Below are 25,094 nucleotides of genomic sequence, written 5' to 3' on the forward strand. Positions count from 1 at the left end.
AAAAAAAAAAAAAAAAAAAAAAAAAAAAAAAAAAAAAACTTTTTTTTGTTGTTGTTTGGACACTCCCCTGAATTGCATCTAAATTTTTTTGTTTTTATGACTGCCACAATAAGTCTAGTTAACATCATCAGCACACATGGTTACAACTTTTTTCCTTATGATAAGAACTTTTAAGATCTACAATCCTTTTTTTTTTAATAGTAGAAGGAATTTTACTTTTTTTAAGCTTTTATTATTTATTTGATAGAGAGATCACAAGTAGGCAGAGGCAGGCAGAGAGAGAAGGAGAAGCAGGCTCCCTGCTGAGCAGAGAGCCCGATGTGGGACTCAATCCCAGGACCCTGGGATCATGACCTGAGCTGAAGGCAAAGGCTTTAACCCACTGAGCCACCCAGGCGTCCCAGGATCTACTCTCTTAACATGGTGCAATGTACAACATGGTGACCATAGTTAATAATAATACTATATTTTATATTTGAAAGTTGTGGTTGAATTTTACATGAGGTGTCTTTCTCAGATATGTAATATTATGTCATATGGGGTGTGACATAATTCCATGTTCCTGGGAGTCAGTTGTGCCATTACAAAGACAGATCTTATAAGGATCAGAATTTAGGTGAATTTTATTATCTATTGATAGCTAAACCCAAGGGATTTTTTTAAAGATTTTATTTATTTATTTGAGAGAGAGTGAGAATAGGGTAGGGGCAGAAGGAGAAGCAGACTCTCTGCTGAGCAGAGAGCTCTATCCCAGAATCCAGGGATCATAACCTGAGCCAAAGGCAGAGGCTTAACCGACTGAGCCACCCAGGTGCCCGTAACCCACAAGGTTTAAAGAGAATTTGGAAACTCCTTTTCCTATTCCTCTCAGCCAAATGAAAACTGGAGTTATAGAAACCAAACTTCTGTGTGAGAGGTTTGGGAATCACTAATGCATGCTTAAAATGTAGCCATGTCTTCCAGTGGTAGCAAAACTTGCTTTTAGGTCTTTAGTGCTCCAGAAATAACTAACACTTTAATAAAACCGGAAACGTCAGTGTTCTCATGAAGAATCTGCTTTCAATGCCATTGCCTCCTGAAATACCCCAGTCCCTTTCTACTTGTGGACTGGTATATTTATAGTACCCACAATTTGTCTTTCAATTTTGATTGTTGAATTAGGTGTGCTTAGAAGGCATATGAGCACAGAACCAAGGCTCCATCACTAATTGGCTCCAGCAGCAGATAAATAGGAAGAGAAGAGGATTTATTTTGACTGCAGGGGTAAAAAAAAATAATAATGTATAGCCCATCTGAGTAGATGAGAGTCAGGGGTGAATGTGTAGAAGAGACAGTTGGCGGTGAGTAAAGAGAAGGAGGCTAGACGTTTTACGTAAGAAGCGATTTAATCAGAACACCAGGGACTTGAAGCAGATTTGAAAGGCATTATTTGAAGGAAGTCTGACTTGGTCTCTATGGTGGTAATGGGATTGAGAAGACTTGGAGCAAATTCCTAGAACTTTTGGCTACAGAAGTTATTCAATATTCATTGAATATGTGTATTGACTTTTTTTTTAACTGAGCTTTTTTTTTTTTAATATTTTTGAATACTTAAACCTGATGTGAAAGTCAATCTTTGTAAACAGCCAATCAATAAGCATCCTTACAGGCACATTCTTACAGGCATAGCATTCTTAACCCAGGGTTCTTTCCTGGTTGTTCATTCATTCAGGTGCCAGTGTTCTAACCTCAGCACCCTCCCCTGAGCCCATCTACTTGGCCCCTATTGATGGACAAGTGGGTAGTTTCCAGTTTGGGGCTATATTACAAATACAGCTGCTATGAATATTTGTAACAGGTCTTTGTATGGACATAGGCTTTCTTTTCTCTTGGGTAAATAAATACCAAAGGGTAAATGGCTGAACTTTATAGTAGGCACATGTTTAATTTTCTAAAAAAACTACTCAACTGTTTTCCAAAGTGGCTTTACCATTTTAAACTCCCCGCCCCCCAACCCAACCAGGGAAGCAAGATAGTTTCAGTTCCCCTACATCCTCACCAACACTTGGTGTGGTTTTTAATTTTTGCCGTTCAAAGGAATTGAGGTATATCACGGTGTTTTAATTTGTATTTCCTTAATGAATACTGATGTTTTTGGTTTCTCTACTTTTTATTTCTTTTTTTCTTTTTTTTTTTACTTTTAACCTATTTGTTTCTTAATATGCAGAGCTGGTGTCTTGAAGGCAGCATATAGCCAATGTGATACTTTTGCATTTTACCTGTGACGTGGAGACCATATATATTTAATGGGATTATCAGTATGGTTCAATTCTGTCATCTTGTGATTTGTTTTCTATTTGTCCATTTGTTCTCTCCCATCATTTCCTATTTTCTGCTTTCTTTTTTTTTTAAGATTTTATTTATTTGACAGAGATCACAAGTAGGCAGAGAGGCAGGCAGAGAGAGAGGGGGGGAGGCAGGCTCCCCGCTGAGCAGAGAGCCCAATGTAGGGCTCAATCCCAGGACCCTGGGATCATGACTTAAGCTGAAAGCAGAGGACTTAACCCACTGCGCCGCCCAGGTGCCCCTATTTTCTGCTTTTGTGTGTGTGTGTGTGTGTGATTCCATTATATCTCCTCTGTTTGCTAATTAGCCAAAATTCTGGGTTTTTTAGTGATTGTTCCAGCATTTATAGAAACATTTTTAACTCACCACAGTCTACCTTGAAGTTGTATTATACCATTTCACCTATAGTATAAGAAGCTTATAATAGTACCTTTCCATTTTTACCCTTCTAGACTTTATACTATTGCCATGCATTTTACTAATACATATGGTATAAATGCCACAATATATTATTACTACTTTTTGTTATTTTTTTAAAGGCAATTATCTTTTAAGGGATATAAATATGAAGAAACTATGTCTCTATGTACACTCATGTAGTTATAGTTACCTTTTCTGATGTAGTTCATTCCTATGCATGACCATATTTGAACAAATAAGATGGGTTCCAAGGATTCTAAGTAATTTATGTAGATACTTATTTCCCAAGGAGAAAGAGATTAATTCCCCAAACCTCGAGGGTAGTCTGGGCTTTGTGACTTAGGAGAGTATGGAAAGCAGAGGAAAAACAAGTCACTGTCCAGTGGAGAAGCCTGGCAAACTCTACCCTAACCAGGTGGCCAAGGTTAATATCATGAGTGTTAAGTCATGTTAATAGCATGTACCCTTGGTGTGATGTAATGAAAATAGCACTTTACCTCCATGATCATCTTGTCAAGAACCCGTAGCCCAATTTAACTATGAGAAAAATATCATACAAACTTCAGTTGGGGAACATTTTGCAAAACACCCAACTACACTCCTCAAAACTGTCAAGATCATCAAGAAAGGAAAGTCTGAGAAATAGTTTCAGACCAGAGTAGTCAAGAGACATGATGACTATATACAATGCAGTATCCTGGATGAGATCCTGAGATAGATAAAGGACATAACTAATAGCCAAATAAATTCAGCGTTTAGTTAATGTAATGTAGTAATACTGGTTCCTTAGTTATAACAGATTGACAACAGCCATCTAATATGTTAACAATAGAAGAGACTCGGTAGAGGGTATGCAGGGAATCTTTCTACTAATTTTGTAACTTTTCTGTAAATCTGCAGTTATTCCAAAATTGATAGTTTACTTTTTAAAAAGATTTTGATACCGAATGTAAAAAATCTTTTCTATTTATTTGTGTAGTTACCGTATCTAGTCACATTCATTCCTTTGTGCAAATCCCTATTTCCTTTTCAGATCATCTTTCTCCTGCCTGCAGTTTTTCTTCTAACTTTTTTTGTAGTGTACTTCTGCTGATGATGAATTATTTCAGCTTCTGTGTGTCTGACACTGTCTTATTCATCCCCTTTTTTGGAGAGAGGGAGAGAGGACACATGGAGGGGAGGGGAAGAAGGGAAGGGAGAGAGAAGATCCTAAGCAGGCTCCACACCCAGCACCGAGCCCTTCGTGGAGCTCAATGTCATGACCCAAAGGTCATGATCTGAGCTGAAATCAAAAGTCAGACACTTAACTGACTGAGCCACCCAGGCACCTCTCACCCGATTTTCCAATGATAATTTTGCTGGGTACAGAAGTCTAGGTTGGCAGTCTTTTTTTAGTACTTAAATGCATTGCACCATTATTTTCTCACTGGAATTTTTTCTAATCAGAGCTACTTTGTCATTATTATTTTCATGCTTTAGTGTCGTTTTCTTCATGTTACTTGTACATGGCTTTCATTAAGCTTCTTGGATTTGTGGATGTATATGTTTCATCAAACCTGGAAATTTTCAGACATTATTTCTTTGAATAATTCTCGTCCCCACTTCCCATTTTCAGGAACTCTGCTGACATGTCGATTAGGCCATATTTTAAAGTTGCTCCAGAGCTCACTAATGATCTTTTTACCTTTTAAAAATTGTTTTTTGTCTCTTTGTTCCATTTAGGGCACTCTCTATTGCTGTCATCAAGCTCACTAACCATTTCTCCTGCTGTATCTCATCTGCCATTTGGCTTTGTCACTTATATGACTTCTGTACTGCTGCATGAAAAATCACCACAATCTTAAAAGATTAAGACAGCATACATTTGTGATCTCACATCGTCATGGGTCAGGAGTCTGGTGCCAAGATGCTGGGTCCTCTGCTCAGGGTCTCCCAAGGTTGTCAGCTGGAAGCATCCTGATAAAGCCAGCTCAGGAAATATATACCCTTGCAACCTCCACCAAGTTGTTGGAAGAATTCATACCCTCCAGGTTGTGAGCAAAGGTCCTCATTTTCTTTTTGGCTGACAGCTGTGGGCAGTTCTCACCTCCTGGAGGCTGCCCCCTATTCCCTGCCACTTGGCTCTCTCCATAGCATAGCAGTTCACAACACGTGTGTCTGCTTCCCAAAGCCAGCAGGCTTCCTGTTTCTTTGACAGACTCCTCTGAGTTCTCAGGCCTGCCTGCATCATCTCCCTTTTGGTTAGCTAGAGTGAGCTGATTTGGGATTTTGATTATATCTGAAAAATTCCTTTTGCCAAATATGGTAACATAAGTGTTGGAGTTATATTCTATCATATTTGTGGTCCCTTTCACACTCAAGGATGTGTATGCCAAAGGACAGTCTTGGGACCATCTTAGAGTTCTGTGCACCACACCCATGCATTTTTCATCTCATACATTTTATGTTTCATCCTTGGAAGCTCCATTTATGTCTTTTAAAAATTGTATATCTTCCCAGTCTACTTAACCAATGAGCCTATACAATACAACTGTAAGAACTGTTCTAATGTCCTCATCTTCTAACATCTAACATCTAACATGTGTCAGTTCTTGATCAGTTTCTACTGATTTTTATTTTCTTCAATTTTCTGCCTCTTTCTGTGCCTGAGAATCTTTACTTAGATGTCAAACATTGTGAATTGTGCCTTACTGTGTGATGGACTTTTTACATAAATAAAATTATTTAAATAAATAAAAATGCAGGAGATTTGCCATCTTAATAATTTTTAACTGTGTGGTTCAGTATTCCACATTGTTGTGCAAGAGATATTTATTTGAGAGAGAGTGAGAGATGACATGAGAGGGGTAAAGGTCAGAGGGAGAAACAGACTCCCCATGGAGCTGGGAGCCCAATGCAGGACATGGTCCCAGGACTCCAGGGTCATGACCCAAGCCAAAGGCAGTCACTTAAACAACTGAGCCACCCAGGGGTCCCCTCTAGAACTTTTTATTCTGCAGAACTGAAACTCTATGAAACTGAACAATTCCTCCATTTCCCCCTCTCCCCAGTCCCTTGGCAACTGTCATTCTACTTCCTTCCTATTTCTATGACTGGAACTAATTTCGACACCTCAAATGAGTGGAAGCATACCAGTATTTGTCTTCTTGTAACTACTGTATTTCACTTAGCATAATGTCCTCGAGGTTCATCCATGTGGTAGCACGTGACAAAGTTTCCTTCTTTTTAAGGCTGAATAGTTTTCCATCATATGCATATACCACATTCTGTTAATCTCTCCACCTATTGAACTTTTGCATTACTTTTATGTCTTGGCTGTTGTGAATAATGCTGATGTGAACCTTGATGTGCATATACCTCTTCAACATGCTGCTTTTAGTTCCTGTGGATATATCTACCCAGAAGTATAATTGCTGGATCACATGATAATTCTATTTTTTACTTTTTGAGGAACCACCACACTGTTTTCTAAGGAGGGTGCGCCATTTTACATTTGTACTAATGGCGTACAAGTGTTCCAGTTCCTCTACGTCCTCATCAACGCTTGTTGTTTTCTGGCTTTTTGATAATAGCCATCCTAATGGGTGTGAGGTGATAGCTCATTATAGTTCAAATTTGCATTTCTCTGACGATTAGTGATGGGGAGCAACTTTTCGTTTGCTTGTGGATGGGTACTTTTTTTTATTCCCTTATATATTCTCGAGCCTTGTTTTGAGATGCAGTTGTGACTTGGAAGCAGTTAGATCCTTTCAGATCCTGCTTTTATGATTTGTTAGGTGGGTCCAGAACAAACCCCATGCTAGGGCTAGAGAGTCTTCACCACGGAGGCAAGACCCTCCAAAGTACTCTACGCAACTCCCCATCAATGGTGGGATTTCACCTTCTGGTAGGGACAGGCACTATTCTTGGCTCTGCTTATGTTGGGCACTGCTCCCTCCAATCCGTTTAGATGGTTCTTTCTTTGACACAAGCAGTTTCTTCGTCTGTGTCTGCAGATCTGCTGCATGCTCTGCTGCTTTTCCTTCTGCAGCCCTTCTCTCCAATATTGTATCCTGAGAACCACTGTCAAGTTTTCCCGGGTCACTCCTCTCCATCTCCTACACTCCACCTCCCAGACTCCACCAGGATTCTCCTTCCCTATGCTGTGGTATGAAAACTCTCCCAGGACAGTCAGCCAGTCAGTCATAGGGTCCCCTTTGTTGGTTCCTATCTTGGGGATTGCTCTTCTTTGTTGCCTGACATCCAGTATCTTGAAACTGTTGTTGCCTACATTTTGCTTATTATTATTTTTTTAAATCTGGTCTTTGTTACTCCATCTTGGCAAGAAGCAGAAGTCACGGGGACTTATCAAAATATAATGAAATTTTAAAACTACAACAACAGTAAAAACCATCCCCTTAAAATTTTTAAATTAAAAACCGAGGTGCTACAACAGGGATAGTGTCATGAACTCCACGATGTTAAGGACATTGTGAACTTCACAGCAAATGAATTTGATGTAATCAGAGGAAGGTTATATAAACACCAAATAAATATTCGACATTTCTGCAACCCAAATGTCGTTTCCTATGCAGCTTTCATCTTTGGCATTACCCATTGGTAACTACAAAAGTAGATCCAGGTGTGAGCATGCCAAAGTACACTGCATTGGGATTATACTTTTCCCATTGGCCCGATCAAGAATTTTACTCTTTGGTTATTTCTGAGACTTCCCAAGGGGGTCCTCCCATGTGTGTCTGAGTCAGTCCCTCAGCTGCACTTACTCCACAGCATCTGCTACCTCCTCAGCCAGTCCCAGCTCTAGTTCCTGCATTTGGTATCTCTGCCCAAGAAGTGCCTTCTGGAATCATTATCGAGGCCACGGCTAACCATGCCTATTGTGAGTGCCTGTCTCTGTGCTAGGGGAGCCCCGCAAACTGCCAGCCTTGAGGGCACCAGGACAGGGCCAGGTTTCCCACAGAGGCAGGGCTCCCAAACGGTTGTGAATGGGCTCCACTTTGGACCCTTGACCCCTTCCAGAATCTTCGTCTCTAATGAAAGCAGTTCAATCCTCCAATATCAGGGCTCAAATGTAGTCAAAGGGACCAGATGGAGAACAGTGGTCATCATATCAGCCTCCAGCCTTCTCTTCTCTCTTCCCTGTCCCCTCTGACTCATACAAGTTCTCCTGCCCCCTTACAAAACAAAGGCCCTCGTGTCATCAGCCAATGACAACAAATACTCGATGGGGGTAAAGAGAGAAGAGTAGCTATTCATGTGTGAACAGTCAGACAGCCCACATGCCCTATTCTATAGCTGCTGGCTCTGTCAGGCCACCTCATATAGACATTCTGACTTTTGGGGCACTGAGGTTGTTGGGTCTACATCCTTAGCTGGATGCGTCATTAAGAAGTTATTCTTTGATCATCCAGCAGGAACTGAGAGCAAATCCACCTTCCCTAGGCGATCTGGCAGTCCTCATTGGCAAGTACAGAATAAGGTACTCTCCCATACCTTAGTCTGTATGGAACCCCACCTTTCCCATGTTAAAGAAGACACACCCGCTCTAAGTCAGACACAGCTGTGGTCTACTTCCTTCTCCCACTCCCCTCCCAGGCTTCCGCCAACAAATTGGTACTGGAGTCTCATTTCCTTTGCTGTCTTGGACCTTCCTTTCCACTGTGATTATAAAAACATTTATTAGAGAATAATTTATTCCTCAGGCACATTAATGGAGTCCAGATTCTGTTTGTATAACATGGACAGACAGATGTGCAGTGTATTGTGCTACTTTTAGATGAGCAACGCTGTTTACACAGAATTTTCCTGAGACCACCCAGCTCAGTTCACATGTAGTCTCCAGCCACTTCCAAGCCTAGCCTCCAGAGGCAAAGAAAAAATTTAATAACTCAGCGCCCCACCCAGTTTTGAAGACATGACTTAATACTGAAGGAATTTGCAAGCCTGCACTGCCAATCAACATGCCTACATCACATAAACCATCTTCTCTTGTTCTGAAAAATAAAAGGTGGCTCTAGAAGCATTCTGCTCTCAGACCTTCTCACGTGATACTTGTGTCTCATCAGATACCTGGAGAAGTTGGAGCAAAACTGTAAACCTAAAATGTAGTCATAGTAGATGAAATGCTTGACATTTGGTGTTCTAATTTCTTTGTATTCCATATAAATTGCCTTTTCCCTCTAGCTTTGTATTATGGCTGAGGATATTGTTAATGCAATTTTGCATGTAAAAAATTTTGCTCCATTTTTTCGTAGCATTTGCATGTATAGGCAATCTGCTTGCTCTCGACATGTAAGGAAGGCAGTATTATCCCCATTTTTCAGATGAAGTTAATGAGAAATAGAGTGAGTTTGCCAAGGTGTCCCAACGAGTAATTGCTTAAGGCAAATCATTGTCTGGTCATAATCATTTCTTCTTGTACAGTCATGTTACTTGGAAACCATTACCTAAATTTAAATTTGCTTATCTTGAATTACATAGACATACTGGTATGTATATGTAACTGTTACATATGTACATCACATGCACATTAAATATATTATGTACATTAACTTATACTTTACCACAATGTAAGGACATGTATTCCTTTCATCTGGTAAGCCCTAATTGAACATGAGTCAATGATTTGCACAGAAAGTGTGAACCAGGAAATACTACTCCAGGTTTCTTCTGTAAATATTGATAAATTTTAGTTACATGAGTGACTAGGGGTTACATAAGCAAAAAAAAGTGAAGTAGAGCTTGATAGAGTGGAAAAACCACATAAATAAATGTTAAGATACCTTGGGGGTAAGCCTGGCTTTGTCATTAATCCACTCCCACACTCTCCCCTTTCTCTTTTATGGGTAACAGAAAAGGAAAATCCAATTCAATAAATATTTATCAGGGGCCTACTCTGAGCAAAGCACTCTACATATGACATTGAACTTAAAGCTCACAACAATCCAAACAAGTAAGTGTTATTGTCCCCACTTTATAGAAAAGGGGAACACATCATGGTTCCTTTCTGCATGCAAGACACCTGCTCAGGGCTAAGGAACCTACAAAGATGAAAGATCTAAAGTCTCTATCTTCAAGTTGCTTTTAGAAGAGCAGATATGAACAGATGCATAAAAAATGAGTGAAGAGGAATAATGTAACAAGTGTGGTAAGAATACATGCTTAATGCAAAGGAAACACCTTGGCAGGAGAAATCAATTCTGGCTGATGGTGGTGGTGGGATGAGGATCAGGTGATGACTTACAGTGATAGTCGATTTTTAACTTGTACATCTAGGGAAGTTATGATTTTGACAAGCAGGGATGTGGCAGGAAGACCTGGGTGAAGGGTGCATCCATAAGACACACGATGATAAAATGAGGGTGTGTGCTGGAGTTAGCCAGCAGATGGAACATAGACCCCCAACCACTCAGAGCATGGCCTGCGGACCTGCCCCCTCTCTGTCACCTGGGAGCTCACGAGAAAGGCAGACTCTCGGGTCCCACCCCAGGCAGGATCACAGTCTGTGCAGGGGATTCCTGTGCACATTACAAGCACCTTGGCAGGGAGAGGAAGTCTAGTGCAGAGTCAGACAGAAAGGTAGATTCTGATCAGACCCAAGAGAAAAGCTGTAGAACATATTGGTTAGGTGGAGGTTTGGGAGCAAGACAGAGGGTTATCCTGTTTTCAGCCCCTCAGTTTCCAGCTGTGTGGACTTGGGCACTGTAACTTAGCAAAGTTACTTACATTGGGATGATAATAGTGCCTGTTACCCCATAGGATTTTTTTTAAATGGACTTAATTATTTTTTATTTTTTATTTTTTTATAAACATATAATGTATTATTAGCCCCAGGGGTACAGGTCTGTGCATCGCCAGGTTTATACACTTCACAGCACTCACCATAGTAAATAGATTTTATTTTTAAGAGCAGCTTTTGTTCACATTAAGGTTGAGGGGAAAGTACAGAGCATTCCCATGCACTCCCAGGCCCCACACACCTACAGCCTCCCACCATCAACATCCTACACCAGATAGTTACATAGGTTACAACTGATGAACCTACAATGACACCCCATAACTCTGTGTTTGGACAAATGTGTAATGACATGCATCTATCATTATGGTATCCTAGAGTATTTATACTATTCTAAAAATCACCTGTGGTCCACCTACTCATTCCCCCCACCCTTACCAGCCTCTTTTACTATCTCCATAGTTTTGCCTTTCCCAGAATGTCTTACGGTTGGAATCCTAGAGTATATACCCCCACCAGATTGGCATTTTCACTTAGCCAGATGCATTTAACCATCTTCCATGTCTTTTTGTGGCTTGATGGCTCATTTCTTTTTAGTACGGAATGATATTCCATTGTCTGGGTGTACCACAGTTTATTTATCCTGTCAATGTACTGAAGGACATCTCTGCTGCTTCCAAGTCTTGGGAATTATGAATAAAACTGCTATAAACATTCAAGTGCAAGCTTTTGTGTGGACATAAATATTCAACTCCTTGGGTAAATACCAAGGAGAATGGCTTCTGGATGGTACCTCATGGGATTTTGCTTGGATTCATGTTCGTGATGTGTTTTTGCGCCGTGCCTGGCACTTAGTAAATGTTCGGTAAATGGTTCTCAAAGTCAGCCTTGCCTCTAATATGAATGCAGAGGCACATACCATTATTTCTAAATGTTTAAGGTTTTGAAGCTTTATAGCTTTGTCCATGGCCAGGCTCATGTATCTACTCAGATCCCCTGAGCTGGAGACTAAAGGTGCTGTACTCATCCCTGCAGCCTGCAAGCCTGAGCAGAGTGGTGTGTCTGCTGGGCAGGGCAGGGCATAAGCTGGGCCCAGGACCAGCTTCTGGGTGGTGACTGAGCCTGCCTAAAACCGGCATGAGACTGACCCACTTAAGCTCTTCAGGGACTTGGGGAGGCTATGCTTTTCTCCCTTGTGCCTCTTTTTCCTGATTCTGGTGCCTCCAAGATGGTACCTTCTGAGTAGAGAGGCAGGAGGGAACATGGTTATCTGGGGAGACACCTGATTTGGGTGGTTTAGAGTCACCAACCTGAAAACATGTCAGCCCCTCTTTTTCTGGTTTCCCGAGATAAGGCTGTGCTTTTCTCCACCACCATCCTCTCCCCACCCTCCACAAACTTGATCCTATAAGGGGGTTGAGGGCAAGCCCAGTTCAGCACACATGTCCCTGTTGCATAGTTCTTATTAGTTTAACAGTTACAGAACTTTCCAGAAACTCCCTTATAAGACCAAAAAGAAAAAAAAGCAAATGTCTTTGTGTTTTGGTGTTTGTGATATGCAGGGGACTCTTGCCTGGCTCTGAGGCGGGGCAGGGTGGGGGTGCGGGGGTTGGAAATCAGATGCTTTTTTGCAAGCATGGGCATCTTCAGAAATGTTCTGAGCTGAGAAATGATACAAGATAGCAGAAGTTTTTGGACCCAGAGTACAACTGGGTGGGAAAGAAGATAGATCCAAGTTTAATACTAAAAAGTGGTGTGGGTTCTAGAGGTTTCTCTGGTATGCTATCTGTTGCCAGTTCTCTCCCTTGGTCCTCCCTGTTCACCACCCCTTCCCCTGGTAATCCTAAAACCAGTTCATGAGAGCTGGTTTAAGATTTCATTACTGTTGAACAACTATTTTCAGTTGTTGTTCTTTTTGTTGTTTTTCAAGTTATAATTATAAATCTTCCCTGGGTATTTAGGAGGGAAAAATTGTATGGAGAAAATGGTCTTCCAAGAAAGAGTCAACCATTGGGATATGGCCATCCACATTTTAAAACACAGATTTTACTGAAGTCTTTTGGGGTCACTCAGATGTTTCCAGAGGCTCCACTTGTTTGTCCTTCTGATCCATAATTTAAAAACACAATTTCAACCAAAACAACAGCCCATACCAAGATTCAAAACAGAAGGATATCCTGCTTCCAAGTTTTCAGAGTTCATGTAAAGAGAAGTCACTGGATCTGTTTTCAAACTGTGTTTCCTCCTTCCTGGGGTCCTCTATAACTATATTAAAATAAAGGTCTATTTTCTTCTTCCTGTTCTCTTTTTCTTTTCTTTTCTTTCACTCTCTCACTCTTTCTTTTTCTTCTTCATTTTCTTCAGCCTATAGATTCTTCAGATCATTGTGGCCCCTTCTAACCCAGCTCCCCTTTATTTCTTATACAGAAAATAACCTTTCTCTGTTGGGTGGAGATTCCTCTTAGCTAACCCATACCCCTCTTGGAGACCGGGTGGAGTAGATTGATTGGTATTCTACCAATCACAATGGAGTAATAAATCGTTGTCATTAAGCAGAAAGCCATTTTGTCTTCAAATAAAGTCACATCATGTTTGCAAAATTAGGCACACCAAATTCAAGAGATGCAAAGTACACTTGTACTTTCAAATAAGTGAAACTGTACATGCTAACCTGTATGGTTTCTTTCCTGGCTAAAACACTAGTTTGGCTTTAAAATGTATCTTTTACTAATCATGAAATTCCTGTTATTAAGATATCTTAATAAATCATCTTTTCATATTTCTTGTGTTCAGAATTCACATGGATATGGGCATGTAGGTTTTTAAAAATATTGAGGAGACAAGGAACTGAGACAATAAGAATGTGAGAATAAAGAAATATCATTTGGATGGAAATCAGACGTAACAGAGGAAGGTCTACATTATTTCAGTCATCCCATCTTTCAAGTTACTCAAGTCAGCTTTATTTAAGTCCTTCTCAGTTGAGCTTTACAGATATTTTCTCATGTGTTTGCTTATAGTTGTCATTTTTCTCTGAGTCCCATTGAGGAATAAGGTCCTTCAGGTTTCTGGACAGCTGGAGAAGAACTTAAAGGAATAGAAAACAAGTGCTGTCCAAGAACACTTGTAGTCCAAGTGGGCAGGAGAAAAAGTACTAAAAATAAAGCTAACGCATGTGCTCGGATGCTTTAGTATGATTCCATAAACACTGGATGCCACCATGTGCCAGCGACAGAGGGAACAATTAGGATGACAGTAAGGCTGTTGTGCTGAAGGAGTTTCCATTCTATTGGCAACTGCTACATTCATAAAAATAAACTCCAGTTGGATATGGTCTATCAACATGCAGATCTGTATAGAGTGTTATTGTGACACATATAAAGTCCAGGGGACTCTAGGAAAGCTTCCCAGAAGAGATGATGCCTGAACTGAGTCTTGATGAAAGAACATGAATCACCCATGTGAAGAAAGATGGAGACATGTAATGTGAACAACCGTGAGTTAAGACATGGAGGGTAATGCAGTAGGTTCTGTGCCGGGAACTCCTGGGGTCTCAGTGCAGGACAGTGTAGGACATCAATAGTGATGAGATGTGTCTCAAGTAATTTGTCACTAGTAATATTTATCAAAATTTGCAAATACCGACTTGTCCTATAAGTTAGCATGGTATCTTAGTTGAGGTTCTTTTGTTTACAAGTAGTACCTAAATCAATTTTAGATTACTTTAAGCTAAAATGGTGGATTCGTAGAAAGAAATTAGGGCAGCTTATGATCCCCAAGGTAAAAGTGTAGCTGGGCCTGGAAAGAGATGAGAAACCCAGTCTTCCATTCTCATGTTCTACCACAGACCTTCTGCCGCCATCTTGCAAGGCAGTTTCAAGGTTAACTCCTTGCTCTACTAACTGTAAATGGTTCTCACAAGGCTCTAAAGAAGTTAAGTATAAAAGTGGGCCAGAGCACCATCTCCAAGTGACTTCTGCCTGTTGAGGAAAAGGATGAAAACAGCAAAGTGGAATGACAAGAATTATGCCCACCAAACAATCTGCTGGAAAGCATCAGACAGCACAGTGTGGAAGCTGGGAGGTCATTGAGAAACCCAAAAAGAAAACACGTAAGAGGTCATTTTTAACCAAAGCTCCAGCTGGGATACAAAGTGTCAGTGCAATGACATGAGTCCTCCTTACCCAAATGCCTCATGGGTAGCAGTTAGCCTTGGTAAACCCTAACCACGGAGCGCACCCACAGAGTAGTAAGACACCGTGTGAACTGAACGAAGAATACATCACAAAGTCAAATGTTAGGGCACCAGGTAGATTTGCAAGTTTCTTAGGAGAATATGGGGCCTGCTTTATGTACTGCTAACTGTTACATGCCAGGCACTTTTCTAAGTGCTTAATGTACATGAATTCCTTTAGTCCTCCAATAATCTTAAGAGGTAGGAATGATTAATATGTCCTTTTTATAAATAGGGAAACTGAGGCCCTGAGACGGTAAGTAACTTCCTCAAAGTCATACAACTCATGAAAGGTGGGGTTGTGAGTGGAAGCCAGGCAGTCTGGTCCTTGAGGGGACCCGGGGAGCCCAGCCACCTGGTCGCTTAATCTCCACATTCTTCTTTCCACAGCATACCCTTTGCCCCCCACTCCCTCCGCATAGGTCGTAAGAAGGAGTTCCTAAACAAACACTCTCAGAAGCAGATGGGTAATTAAATGAACAGGAAACCAAAAAGTCAGTCAATTCCAAAGGAGAAAATACGAAAACAATGGTTTTTTAAACTTTTTTTTTGCCTGCACCACCTCACTGTGAACCCAGTCGATGTAAGAAAGACAAGAGGAATTGTTCTGCTTGAAGCAATGGGTTCAGAAGCCATGCAGGCTCTGACCACACTGTGCCCTCTGCTCTGGCTTCAGGCAGCATGAAGGACTAAGGGATCCTGTTAAGAGTCCTGTCCTAAATCAACCACTGGTTGAAGAAAAAACTGGGGATACTGGAACCCATTCACCTGTCCTTGTTCTCTGACTTGGCATCAGATGTTAGAGTTAAAAATAATAATAATTAGTAGTTTGCACCATTTTAATCAGAAACTCTGCAGGTTGTTCATTAAACCTCCTTATAATGAAGACTTTCTGGGTTTTGTTTTGCATCTCTGTCCATGTAATATAGAATCAGTGACCTTACTAAGCACAGAATAGTGAAGAGGAAAGATAATTAGGGAGGAAAAGCAAAGTTAAGGAATCTGTGGTGGCGGAGAATATTGAGAAAACTTTTGTGTGTACAGATTTTGAAGCAAGTGTCTCTGTCTTGGAAAACGAATGGCTTAGAGAGTGGTTCCTTTGTTTATTTATTTTCCTTACTTTTCCCCTTCCTGTTCCCCAAAAGGACAGGAACTCAGGATATTTATTCTTGCTCGGTGCTGTTTTTTTCTAAACATGATCTAAGCAGTCTAAATTCTCCATAGGAGGAATTGTCACATCTGTGGGGCTGCTTGGGCGTGCCCCCTTTGGTACCTGGAGATCAGGTCACCTAAATTAGTAGTTTCCAAAATATTTCTTCCAAGGAACCAGGGCTAAATACCAGAGATTTCCTTGTTTTTTTGTGTTTTTTTTTTGGGTTTTTTTAAGATTTTATTTATTTATTTGAGAGTAGGCAGAGAGGGGAGGAAGCAGGCTCCATGCTGAGCAGAGAGCCCAATTTGGGGCTCCATCCCAGGACTCTGGGACCACGACCCGAGCTGAAGGCAGAGGCTTTAACCCACTGAGCCACCCAGGTGCCCCTTCCTTGGCTCTTTAAATCTAAATAACCGCTCCACCATTTCTACAAGATTTTGGCTTCTCCTGGCCACGGAGAGAACTCGTGTTCTCCTGAACTCGTGTATTTCCCTTCATTGTGTGAGCAGGACTCACTCCTTCTCTAGATTCCACTCAAAGACATACTATGCGCTTTTCTCTTTTAGGAATACTGGGTGCCAAGGGGCAGGGGTAGGTTACACCAGAATAACAAGGAGCCAGCCATTTTAGGATTGAACTAGATCCCTTCACCTATTAGCAACTCCTCTTTGGGCAAGCTATGTAAATGCCCATTGCTCAGGTTTCTGGTTTATAAGCTGGGAGTTAAATAAGACCTATACTGGGCTTTATTGAACCTTAGCAAAACCAATCAATCCCTTCTGAGACAAACTTCTTCTAGAGCCTAGGAAAAAAAGATAAGTAACCACTCGATGCATTGTATAGGGCTAGTATAACTTTGCTTTAAAACTATAAACCCATCTGACTTACGAAGATAAGACGAAAAATCCCAAATAAAATATTATCAAGGAAAAACCAAGGATGTTTTAAAAAGCACATCAATCCTAGGACTGTAAGGATGCTTTTGAGCCATCAGGAAAATATCATGGTTAAACACAGTGGATTGACTGCATACAATTAGCTCTATTCCCTCCTGAAACCGCACCGAAATGCCAGTAGAGAAAGGAATGGAAGTCTCTATGTGCAACGACAAAGAGGAGGGGAGAGATGTCAATGGGTTTTGGAGGCAAAAGTGATTAAGGAAGGGCACTGACGCAACGTAATAGAGAAAGTGAAAATCTAAATGCCTGTGGAGGGAATTGTCGATGAGCATTATAGGATTTGTGCCACAGAACTTCTGAAGGCTCACAAGTGAGTCACTAGGCTCTTGGAAGATGAAGTGATGGGGGAAGGGGATAAAGGAGCAAGAGGTTGGGGAACATATGAATGGAGAAGGGGGTCCTTTGAGTTCCCTTCTCCAACCCAGCAAGACACGAAAGCCTCCTTTGCTGGAGTCATTAAACCAGGGGGCTCCAGACCTCAGACCTCAGTGTACCAAAGAGGCCTGAGGAGTGACCAGTTCCTAAGAAGGTAGGAAAGAAGGAAGCAAGCAGGGAAGAAGCAGGAAGGACGGAAGTAGGGAAGACAGAGAGGGAGCAAGAGGGGGAGCGAGGGAAATTAATGATATCCAGCATTTCCTGAGTACTGACCACGTGCCAGGCTCTGTTCTAAATGATCAGTATGTATTCATTTGTTTGATCTTCATAACAGCTCAGCAAGTAGGCCAATAATTGTGCAAAGATAGCCGAGACAGTTTTTAAAAAAAGAACACAAAAACGGGACTGACACTACCAGATACTAAAACATACTAGAAAGCTATAATAATGTAACAGTACGGTTTGGATGCTAAAATGGACATTTAGGTAAGGAAACAGAAGAATATGGAAACTGACCCTCACATAGGAGAATGAAAGATAAGGATAAAAATGATGTTTCCCATCAGTAGGGAAAAAAAACACAAAAAACAATTCAGTAAGTGGTATTGGGACAATTGACTTTATAGACATTTGGAAGATACAAGCTCCAGATGAGTTAAGGACAAATGTAATAATAAAAACATGTTATAAACTTGGGCTCTAAGGAAGGTCTTCTGAACTAAGACTTGCTTGGCAACATGCTGAAGGCGACACTTAGAGCAAGCACATTATTTAGCTTTCTGATATATTGTGCTTTTTGTTTTTAATCAGTAGAATGAAGATGGTAATAGAATTATTATGAAGTTTACACTGATTGGCAGCGGGTAAATCTCGTTTGTTATGTCAAACTTTGTGGCTTAATAGTTGCATCCAATTCTGTATACCTCCCTCCTCTGGAGATATTGAAATTTCATTTTTCCTGCTGCTATGAGCAACACATTTGAGTCTAATATGCAGACATTCCCCCTATGTTAACTCCTGTGTCTCTGCACCTCCACAAGTGATAAGAAAATCTCTCCTTTGACGTTTTGGACAAGTCCCTAACCTACTGCGTGACTGGTTGTGAATGTACGGTTATGAATGCCTGTTCAGAAACAGCAAGAGATCTGTGAATTCTGGGTGTTCTTTGACTTTCTCCTTTTGAGATCAGTTCCCATAAGAAGAAAATTTTTGGTCTCACCTACTTGGTGGGCATCCTGTCCACTCCACTGCCATAAAGAATGAATGCTTTACCAAGGGAAGTGAAAACAATTTAAGGTCGTTTTTCGCCCCCAGCTCTGGAGCAGTAAGGTAAAAGATAAAGGCTGCTTCATTGATGAAACTGTTCTGTGGGTTATTTGGCTGCTTTTCATCTTCCCAAATAACGCATTCTACGACAAAGTAGCTCTGTGCCTAGAGACTCAATTGCAAGTGACAGAATCCAATTCAAACCAACCCAAGGACTTTCCTAAGGGGACAAATCTGTTTCAGTCGCTGCAAAGTCCAAGACCTGTTGTAGCTTTGGGCATAGCTGGTTTACCTACCCAGGTAAGGCCTGGCCCCACCTGATCCTTAGGAAATGAACACACCTGCTCCCCATCCCACCACCAGGAAAGAGGCAGAGCCTTTTTGCCAGAATAAAAGAGGAGAGCCCAGAGCTCCAAAAGCCACAGCAGTGACCTGAGATGTTTCCTGGCTCATCGAGTCCTGCACGAAGGGCAGCACTGTGACCTTCTCCCGTAGGTTTTTGCTGGAAGGTCTGGCTTGGTTGTGAATCCACGGTCTGTAGGGTGTCTGCGTCAGCCCTTCTGCTGTGTCTTCCCAGTGAGGCCAGAAAACAAGTTGCCTGTCTCTGTTTCCTCTGTTCTGCCTCCATGTTATTTTGTTGTGATAGGAACTAGGTAACAATCCGTATTTGGTTTTGTGTGCGTGTGTGTGTGTGTGTGGTTTAATTAGAAGAGGATGATATACGATATATAATCATCATGAAAGGGATACTCATGGACCTTTAACAGAACTGGCGTGAAAATCTCTTAAACATATTCCTGGGCCTGCACAACGTTCCTGAGGCTTCTTCATTCATGCCTGAAGGTCTGAGTGCAATAGTTCTTGCTCTGTGTGAACTGTTAGAATTGCCCTTGACAGGGTGGCTCAGTTGGTTAAGTGTCTGTCTTTGGCTCAGGCCACGATCCCAAAGCCCTGGGATTGAGCCCCTTGTGGAGCTCCCTGCTCAGTAGGGAGCCTGCTTCTCCTTCTCCATCTGCCCCTCCCCCTGCTTGTGCTCTATTGCACTGTCTCTGTTAAATAAATTAATTTTTTTTAATTGCCCTGGACCTCAGATGGGGGGCTGGACCTGTATTGGTAGGAGGAAAGAGAAGGCCCCTAATTTCTTTGGGAACCACTACCTGATTGCTACCCCCTGGGGCAGAGGATGGGGCTTGGTGGCCCAGCAGACAAATGCATGGCCCATTTCTGCCCACCCCCACATACACCCCCCACAAACAGTAGCCCCCTCCATCCAGAGAGGTCCCGGAACTTGACAGCCTTCCCCAATTCCATCTGCCTCAGGGTAGACTCAAGCATCTTCCATCATTTCTGTGTTCCCAAATTAGGTCTGTTGGTTTTCTCTCCACTCCATTTATCAGCCCCTCTCCACAGTCTCCCTCCTCTAGGAGCCATCCCAATGCTTTGTCTCCAGCACCGAGGCAGGCGGGTGGCTCTCGGTAACCAGGGGCAACCAGGAATCTGTACCAGCTATTTGTGCGGGATTTGTCAGGCACAATCTAGCCGCGAGCTGGGCAGACAGGGAAAATGTGCCGCAAAGGTTTTCTCGCACAGTGAAATATTATCTTCGCTTTTTTTAGAACGACCAGTCCGTGGGCGAGATGCAGATAATTGGAGGCGAGGATCTTTCAACACTGGCTGGAAAGGTTTGTGAATGTGACTCTGCTGGGGCTGCACTGAGGTCATGGGGAAATCAGTGACCTTCGTTTCAGGTCAGCTCTCGCAATGCATTTCAGACACTCTCGGGGGTGGGCTAATTCATGCAAATGGATGTGTGAATCCTTTTAATGATTTCTTCCTTCTAAAACACTCCTTTTATAAGGCTTCCAGGACCCGAGGCCGACCAGATCTTTGGTCTCCAACCTTCTTTTCAATCTCACTTCAGACAACCCCATATTACAAAATCCCTTGGCGCTCCTGCTTTCTTCCTTTTCTCCTCTTGCTGTTCCTCCAGAAAAGAAACCTTTATTTCTATGCTTTTGTGTCTCTCATCTATGCCTCAGCACCTAGGCCTTGCACTAAGGCATTTAAACAGGTTTGTTGAAATATCTAATATTTAAGGAGGGGGTTAAAAAGTACTTCTGGAGAGCATATGTTCCAACCTTAGGCCTTTTCCACTCCCATGCAAAAAATGCAATCCATTAAATCATGGGGCAAACACCTCCACTTTCACCTTGGCGTTCCAGACCTTCCAATGCTTAATAGTTAAGTGAAAATCTGTTTGGATTCTGACATAAGTACATCCATGGAAGGAAGCGTTGTTTCCTAAAGTGCCTGGCCTTTGTCGAAATGCGCCCCGAGATTCAAGTTCTGCTGCGAATCCAAGCAACAACTCTTTTGACATCTCTAGTACTCATTATCCTTGGACAACTTTAGCTTCCCAAGTGACAGGAATCAGTCTCTCGCACAAGTTTAATCTCTCATATTCGTGGTTGTTATTGTGACGCAACATCTGGATGGGGTAAAGGAATAGCAGACATTTAACAGAAACATGTATAATAACATTAGGAACATGACAGAGCCCCAAGGGCTCTACCTATACAAACCAGCTTCTTTCCCTCTACTCTTTAGAAAGCCTCGTAGCCATCCAAATGGGGCATTACTATCTAGACATAAATTATATTCTACAGAAATTGGAATTAACTGGCTGATGTTAATGCATCACGAGGCCATCATGTGATATTACTACGTCAGTGCATGAAATAACATCCTTGGGGCACCTGGGTGGCTCAGTCCATTGAGCGTCCAACTTTGGATCTCTGCTCAGGTCTTAATCTTGTGGTTGTGAGTTTGAGCCCCACGTTGGGCACCACGCTGGGCATGGAGCCTACTTAAAACAAATAATAAAAATAAAAATGACATGCTCGAAAATTAAAATACTCAATACCCAGAAATTAACTTTTCACAACCATGAAGTGGCCTTTAAATAAGTCACTTTGGGACTTTGCTGGAGGACATTGCCTTACAGGTGTATGACACAAGAGAAATACTGTACCCGGTGCAGTATTACACAATCACCATGGGCTATTACCAGGAGAGTTTGTCAAAGTATCAATTCTAAGAATTCTAAAGGAAGGCCAAGAAAAAAGATGCATATAAAATTGGTTTTTCTTTCCTACTTTTTTAACATCATCTTCTATTTCATTTTAAAGTGCTCTCCCTCTTACATGAGTATTGGATATTCCCTTCCCTTAAGAGACAGAGAGTAGGGCAGGGAAAGGGTAGTTTCCTACAAAGCACAGAGTGATAGGAGGGGTGATAGTACTAAGCCTCAGTATCCCTCCCAGAATTACTACAAAGATACCTTCCCGCCATGAGAAAATAGAGATCATGGAAGTTCAGGTAGGAGAGGGAGAAAATCAGCCAGCAGGAAGTATAAGCAGGAGTCAGCTTCAGTGTTCTGTTCCCAAGACAAATGATTCTTCCAGGTTACCAGGTGCTACTCCGTGGTATCTTTACATTCACCTGTATGTGTGTGCATCAATGGATTTCTATATGTGCTTAAATATGTGCTGAGTCAAACCCCTTGAGCTTACAATGCATGGGGTAAATATATCTGAGATGAATCAACATTGGTCAGCCAGGTTCTCAACGTTCACAATGACTTAGGTTTAAAGATCATGCATCATTATGCATTTCCGTGAACCTGGACTCACATCAGAGCGGAGTACTTGATGAACCGTTGTAGACCACATTCAGTGTTCTCAAATGTGTTTTAAATCTGCCTACTTCTCTCCATCTTCATGGTAATCACCCGAATCTAGACTTTTGCAGTAGCAAAATGTGGTCTACAGCAGGGCTTTGTGAGCTTTTTTAGGGAGGAGCCAGGCAGTAAATGTCTTAAGAGTTTGAGGGCTGTATGGTCTTTGTTGCAACTACTTATTCTATCACAGCATGAAACCAGCAAACAGCCATAGATAAATTGGAAACAAATGGACATGGCTGTGCTTCAATAAAACTTTATTTATAAAAATGGACAGCAGGCCAGATGGGCCATAGTTTGATGATCTTTGGTCTAGGAACCAGCAAGGTCAGTACCACCTGCCAACTAATTAGAAGTGCAGTATCTCAGATCCCACCACAGATCTTCTGAATTAAGTCTTCCTTTTAACAAGAGGTCTAGATGGTTCCTAGGCACATGCAATTTTGGGAAGCACTGGTCTAGGGCCAGACCACTACTATCTCTTCTCCGGGATGCTATGGTAGCCTAACTAGTCTCCTCGAACTTCGGCCTTCATTTAACTCTTGCTACACTCCAAACCATTCTCCAAAACACAACAGCCAAAGAGATCTTCTTAAAATATACATGGGATCCCCTCACTTGCCTACTGAAAACTTTTCAGCGGCCTCTCAATTAGAGTTGTCAGACTTAGGAAAAAAAAAAAAAAAACACCAGACATGCACACAAAACAGAGAACAGGATGCCAACAAGCTGAATTTGAATTTCAAATAAACAATGAATACATTTTAAGTATAAGCATGTCACATGCAGTAATTGGAACATACTTAAGCTCAAAAGTCATTTATTGTTCATCTGAAATTCAGATGTAACCGGGTGTTCTGTATTTTATCTGGGAACCCCACTCCCAGTGTTCTGAGATTTTAATCCAACATCCTTCTCACAGCCTGTAAGACCTATGTGATCTGGGCCTGCTTCCCTCCCACCATCACCATCACCATCACCGCACGCCGCTCACCCCTCCTCATCGTGCCACACTGGTTAAGCTCCTTCCAGCCAAGACCTCGGATAAGCTTGGCCTCCAACTTGGAATCCATTTTCCTCCCATCCGTCAGGTCTCAGCCCCCTGTGGAAGGGAGGCCCTCCCTGTCTCTCTGTCTAAAATGAGCAAACTGTCTTTCCCTTGCACACTCCCCACCATCCCCATTCATCCCTGTATCAGTACCCTCTTTCAAGTCAAGCGCTTTTCACAGTTTGCAGTGTTTACTTTGAGGCTAATTTTTTTTATGTCTGTTTTCCCCACTAGTCTGTGTAAGGTGGGCAGGGACCCTGACTATATTATTTACCATCCTGTGTCCTGCATCGTGCACAGTGCCTAGCTGACAGGTTGGAATAAATATTTGGTGGCTGAGTGAGGGCAGGCTCCTCTTTCTCTTAGAAAGAAACCAGAAAGATGTTTTCAATGAAGTATGGGAAAGGGAGGTCATGGTCGGAGGGAACAGTAAATAGAAGTCCATCTAGCAGGGCACCTGGGTGACTCAGTCAGTTAAGTGGCTGCCTTCGGCTCGAGTTGTGATCCTGGGATCAAGCCCCACATTGGGCTCCCTGCTCAGTGGAGAGCCTGCTTCTCCCTCTCCCTCTGCCTGCCTCTCTGCCTACTCTCTATCTAAATAAAATTTAAAAAAAAAAAAAAAAAGTCCGATTAGCCAGAACAAAGGACACATCAGCCAGCAAGTTGGGTTTAAGCCGAATGAGAAATGAGTCAAATGAGAGCGCGTTGTCTTGGAGAAGCAGAAGGGCTTTAGCGTCCTAAGAGATTCAACCTGGGGACTGGGTTGGCGAATGCTGCACACCTGAAGATGAACGAGTGAAAACAGTGTCACTTAACGTTCGGAATTTCTTTTCCCTTAAGTAGATGAAGGCATTCATATGGCTTTATCTGTTCACCTTTCCTTCAGCCTTTCAGAGAGAGGCTATGCATTAAGACTTAGAGAGAACTTGAAAAAAATGTTTCAGAGGCCTTCCAGAATCTTTCCATCATGCAGAATGTACACCAGCATGGTGGGAGAAAAACAAACTTGAACAGGTGCCCAACAACAGGTGGGTACTTTCTTCAGTGGTTGTAGAGCGAAGTCGAGTCGTAGTAAACAGCTGCGTGGGATGGAAGGGTTGTTGGAGGCCATCAGCCAACTTCTCCCTTACAACGTGATTACACAATTTTCAATCAATACATTTACACTGAAGCTGCATTTATCATTATCTGATTACACCGCCATCAACTTGTACATTTTTTTTTAACGTTCGGCACCCCGAGAAGAACTTCAAGAGTCTTCCCACACGACATTCTTTCCTTGCCCTTAAAGAAATCCAGAGAAGGAATGATTCCTTGGGACTGTGACTGTCTTCACAAGTGGAAGTGGTTTCGCTTGGGAACAGAAAGCCTGGGGGAAAGGGAGAGAAAACGCTTGAGAAGAGGGAGGAAGAGAATCGCACAATGAGGGACAAAGGAAGGAAATGAGAGAGCCGGAGGACCAGAGCAGACCAACATGACCCAAGGAAATCAGCTCAAAATAGAGAAACAATGCTTTAAAACACTGAGAATGTAAATTGGGTTTGGTTTGTAGAATATATTAAATGTCTCAATAAAGCATTTAACTCGCTCAGAAAAGCAAAGAGGAGTCGCAAACGTTTTTGAGGAGAAATGACATCAAGAAGCTGTGTTTCAGGGGCGCCTGGGTGGCTCAGTGGGTTAAGCCGCTGCCTTCGGCTCGGGTCATGATCCCAGGGTCCTGGGATCGAGTCCCGCATCGGGCTCTCTGCTCAGCGGGGAGCCTGCTTCCCTCTCTCTCTCTCTGCCTGCCTCTCCATCTACTTGTGATTTCTCTCTGTCAAATAAATACATAAAATCTTAA

The 25,094-nt window shown here is 42.0% G+C and overlaps 1 protein-coding gene across 2 annotated transcripts in view; it reads left to right on the forward strand.

The window, feature by feature from the left end:
* Nucleotides 1-25,094, forward strand: part of PRTFDC1 (phosphoribosyl transferase domain containing 1) — a 95,364-nt gene that overhangs the window by 54,602 nt on the left and 15,668 nt on the right. For both annotated transcript variants that reach the window (XM_059404162.1, XM_059404161.1), the window contains exon 4: nucleotides 20,084-20,149. In XM_059404162.1, coding sequence (XP_059260145.1) covers nucleotides 20,084-20,149 — 66 coding nt within the window. The remainder of the gene's footprint in view (nucleotides 1-20,083; nucleotides 20,150-25,094) is intronic.

The sequence above is a fragment of the Mustela nigripes genome, chromosome 6 (genome assembly GCF_022355385.1).
Source record: "Mustela nigripes isolate SB6536 chromosome 6, MUSNIG.SB6536, whole genome shotgun sequence".
Classification (NCBI taxonomy): Eukaryota; Metazoa; Chordata; class Mammalia; order Carnivora; family Mustelidae; genus Mustela; species Mustela nigripes.